Here is a 4,149-nt window from a genome sequence, read left to right on the forward strand (position 1 = left end):
GTGCGGGCGGCGGCGGGAGCCGCTGTGGGAGGTAATAAAGTGACATATGTCACGACATGCTGGTGGCTGGGAGGCTGCTGGAGCTGCATTCCCAACAAACAACAGCACCAGTACAATTTTATTTTGGTTGTGCTAACTGCGGGGAAATTGATGGCAGCGTTAGGAGTTTATTGTTTCATTATGCCAGATTAGCTGAGGGAGGTAATTACAGCCCTGACATGAAAATGCCTTTAATGTTTTCATTTCAATTTTGCAGTTTCTAATATGCAGATTACAGCATTATCATAATTCCATATTGTCACATGTACAATTACATGGCAGAACGTTTGCTTCCCAGGATAATGGAGCTAATTTCTAATAAATGATTTCACCAAGGATCTTAACTCATTCAGCTCTTGGGTAAATAGTGGTGGCAATAACAATATGCACATTTTTCAAGTGATTCATGCAGATGTACATTACTTAACGCCAGGCAGTTCTGTGACAAATGAAATACAATCAATTTTATACTAATATTTGCAGCAGTAATTTTGTGCTTTAAGATTTGCCCAGACAACATCCAATCTGTAACAACATAAAGGCAGCTAAAATGAAATAGATTGTTTATATCCACATTTATTTTTGCACACAGATATATGTACATATATATTTATACAGCCCAGATGGCTCCACACACCAAAAAATACTTACATTATCTTTTTTAACAGTGTCCAAATTTAATGCTCTCTTAACCCTGCAAGAGAAGAACAAGGACAGGTTTTATGGTCATGTAGACACAAAGATTTCTGTTAGCAAGGTCTATAATTGATAATGCTAAAGACAGTTTCCTTTTTTGGTTTCACATTTACTGATGGCATCCAAAGCAAATCCATTCCCTGAACGTTGCTTGTTTAGGAGGATTAAGTGTTTGCCTAAGAAAATCTGATTCTCCATTTTATACCAGAGATAAAATCCAGGCACTGAAGTGAAATCATGCTGAGAATTTATCTTTTCTCCAAGGCTATAAAAAACAAACCCCCCTCCAAAAGCATTTCCATTTACATACCTTCTGAGCAAGGCTTGGAATTATTTTGCCATTAGTCGAAATAATGTTTAAGACATTTAAGACACAGGTACAAGCAAGGTGAAAAAAGTAGTTTTTCCCATCATTTTAGCTCTTAACATGATTCAGTGCTAGCAGGCTATGACTTAACTGGGGAACAGATGCTCTATGCCTTTACAGGTCCCCAAACCATAAGAAACTCTTTGCTTCCCTTCTTCCCTCTCCTGATTCAGGAACATGCCAAGCTCTCTCTGCAAAATCTGCTCCTCTGAACTGGATGCCCAGCTGTTAATGGCAACACTGGAAGAGGAAAGCTGAATATTTATAATACTTTATATGGTACAGCTGTCTGCTAAAGAGCAGTCATCAAAATTTTATTGAATGCAGGCGAAATGCTCCAAGGAAAGAAAGGTCAACATAAATTAAGACTATTTTTCCCAGAGACAACTGAAACTTTTTAAGCACGTTCCTAAATCTTAACAATAGTTTAAAGCGTGATGTAAAACGATGAGAAAAAAAAATCTTTGTAAGAACAGTCCCCAAGAAACATATATATTACACTGAATTAAACAAGGTTTGGAATATACATCATATTTCAAGAACTTAGCTCAGTTTTCATCTTGGAAAAAGAATGTTTTGCCTTGTAAGGAATTTAGATGACCTCATTCCAAACATATCCTTTTCAAATTTATGCTGCTATTCCAAAACTGTAAATTAAAGCATTGGGAAAATAGAATGGAAACACATCTTTGATCTGTAACTCAGGCAAGGGTCATATATGAAAACTGTTTTACAGCTATCTCTATTACAAAAAAGGGAAAAGAAATATCCTGTCTTAAAAAAGCCAAGTAAACAGGTAACATTTAAATTAAAAAGGCCTCTGAAATCCTGGCCAAAGGGCGGCCAAAGCTGCAACAGTTTGATGGAATTCTTTACAATGTATTTCTTTTTTAAAGAGAACCCCATATAGCTCAAGGAATCCCGACTCCATTACAGCTTCCAGCTCGTGGCAGCAGAGAAATATTCCATTTATTAATGCACCCACACTGCAAGGATGCTCTGGGGCCAATGCATTTGCATGTTCCACCAAGGCATGTTCTGATGGAAGTTTTTATGGCAGGTGTCACAAGGAGCTGAAAGCCAAAGGAAATTAGGAGCAGGATCACAGCTGTAGGATGAAATAAATGAGAAACTACATGAAAATCCCACTAAGTTATAAACACTGAGAGCATTTCTTAGGGGGAAAGCTGAGCACTGATCACAGCCACGTTCTTTGAAGTCTGTCAAATACTGTGTACAGCAACAGAGCAGCACACAGCCCAGATTTCTCTCTGCAAGCACCCTGAACTATGGGGGCAGAGAGGGAGCCTCATTCCAAGCCCCTCAATGTTGGAAAGAACTGGAATGTTGTATTGGAAAATAGGATTTTAGCTTTAGGAGGTCAACCTTGCCTTGTGCCACCCAACAGCCCGCCTTGCTTGGGGGTTGTTTTTACTGATTGTCTTTTCAATGCCATATTGTGAGAAGTTAAAGCAAAATGATTTAAAATTTGTGCTCTGACTCTACGCACAGACCCCAGAAACCAAATTCATCCCAGCTCCTCACATGAAAACCTTGCTGGCTGAACTGGCCTCCCTCAGATCTTCCAGAAGAAGAATGTGGGGGAGAAAACAATACATGCAGACAGAATTCCTCAAGTATTTTAGGAAACAACATGAAGAGCACCACTTTTAGTTTGGTTTATTTTTTTTTATATATAGCTCACTTTGCCTGTGGTGCAGAACCAAATGTCAGAGTGGAACAAGAAAAGGAGACAGAAAGATGGGGCACTTGTGGTGAGAGTATTCAACCTGAGTTTCCTACCCTTGAATTAGCCTGACAAGGCTTAATTTATTTTGTTAACCATGCAGAGTATGATGGCACATGTTTACAGCCAGCTGTACAACCTGCAGTGATTATTTTGTACCTAATATTTACCAGGTTAAAGAACTTTCTTTATTGATCTCCAGAAGCTCATGATGAGCAGAGACACACAAGAGCAGCACCAGACTTACATGACTTGATTAATTACTTACTGCTTGATAAATGGCAAAATATAGGAGAAAAATGAGCAGGATTTATTCCCATTGGAGACAAAACGAAGAGATACAGCCTGATGGGAAATGCCATGGGGGTGTCATGCCCTGATCTCCACAGGCCTGTAATTCCTTCCCACCTCTCTGCACCTGAGTGTGTGTGAATCTATAATTTAGTCACTGCTGTAATTGTAGTAAATCCTGTTGAATCACTTCATAAATATTAAATCAGTCAGTGATTAAGTGCTGCTAAACTCTTTTGCACCTGTATCTTTTGTATCCCTAGCCTTGTCCCCGTGACCCTTTTGCATCCCTGGTCTCTGTGTAAATCATTCTAAATTGATCCTAATCCCATTTTCCTGTGTATGCTCCATCTGTGTAGGGAGCAATAGAGTGAACCTTGCCATCAAACTCTGTTGAAGCCACACTTTCACAAATTCATATCAAAACCTGCTTTTTTTTGCCAATCCCTTCAGTGGTGGCCAAGGGAGGGGTCACAGCATGGACCAGGCTTTGTCCAGAAATGGGATAAGATGCAATAGGCAGAAAATTAGTTCCCCCTGGATGTGAGGAAGAACTTTTTCCCTGTGCAGTGACTGAGCAGTAGAACATGTAGGGGGATGGAACATAAGTAAATAAAGATAGTACAGAATGCAATCTTACCCTCCAAGGAGTTGCGGCCCCACACAGCCCCACGGGTGTTATCCATGCTATGTAGAGATATAGAATCAGAACAATTGGGACTGGAAGGGATCTCTGGAGCTCATCCAGTCCAAACCCCTTGCCAAGGCACGGTCACCCAGGCTTCGAATGTCTCCAGAGATGGAGACTCCAAAGCCTCTCTAGGCAGCTGCTCCAGAGCTCTGCCACCCTCAGGGCACAGCAGCTGTTCCTGATGTTGAGGCGGAACTCGTTGTGTTTTAGTTTACGGCCATTTCTCCTCGCTGGGCACCTGTGAGCAGAGCCGCCCCCGACCCCTCAGAAATGCAGAACCCAGAGAGGATCCCCCACAGCAGCGGCACCGCCCGGCCA

The 4,149-nt window shown here is 41.0% G+C and overlaps 1 protein-coding gene across 1 annotated transcript in view; it reads right to left on the minus strand.

Moving 5' to 3' along the window:
• The window catches only part of ITGB3BP (integrin subunit beta 3 binding protein), a 17,284-nt gene extending 13,458 nt beyond the window's left edge, over positions 1 to 3,826 (minus strand). Inside the window, exons 1-3 of the mRNA XM_014307818.2 lie at positions 3,781 to 3,826; positions 2,648 to 2,684; positions 691 to 733 (exon numbers count right to left, since the gene is read on the minus strand). Coding sequence (XP_014163293.1) covers positions 691 to 733; positions 2,648 to 2,684; positions 3,781 to 3,826 — 126 coding nt within the window. The remainder of the gene's footprint in view (positions 1 to 690; positions 734 to 2,647; positions 2,685 to 3,780) is intronic.
• Between the last annotated feature and the right edge of the window lie 323 nt (positions 3,827 to 4,149).

The sequence above is a fragment of the Geospiza fortis genome, unplaced genomic scaffold (assembly GCF_000277835.1).
Source record: "Geospiza fortis unplaced genomic scaffold, GeoFor_1.0 scaffold396, whole genome shotgun sequence".
Taxonomy (NCBI): domain Eukaryota; kingdom Metazoa; phylum Chordata; class Aves; order Passeriformes; family Thraupidae; genus Geospiza; species Geospiza fortis.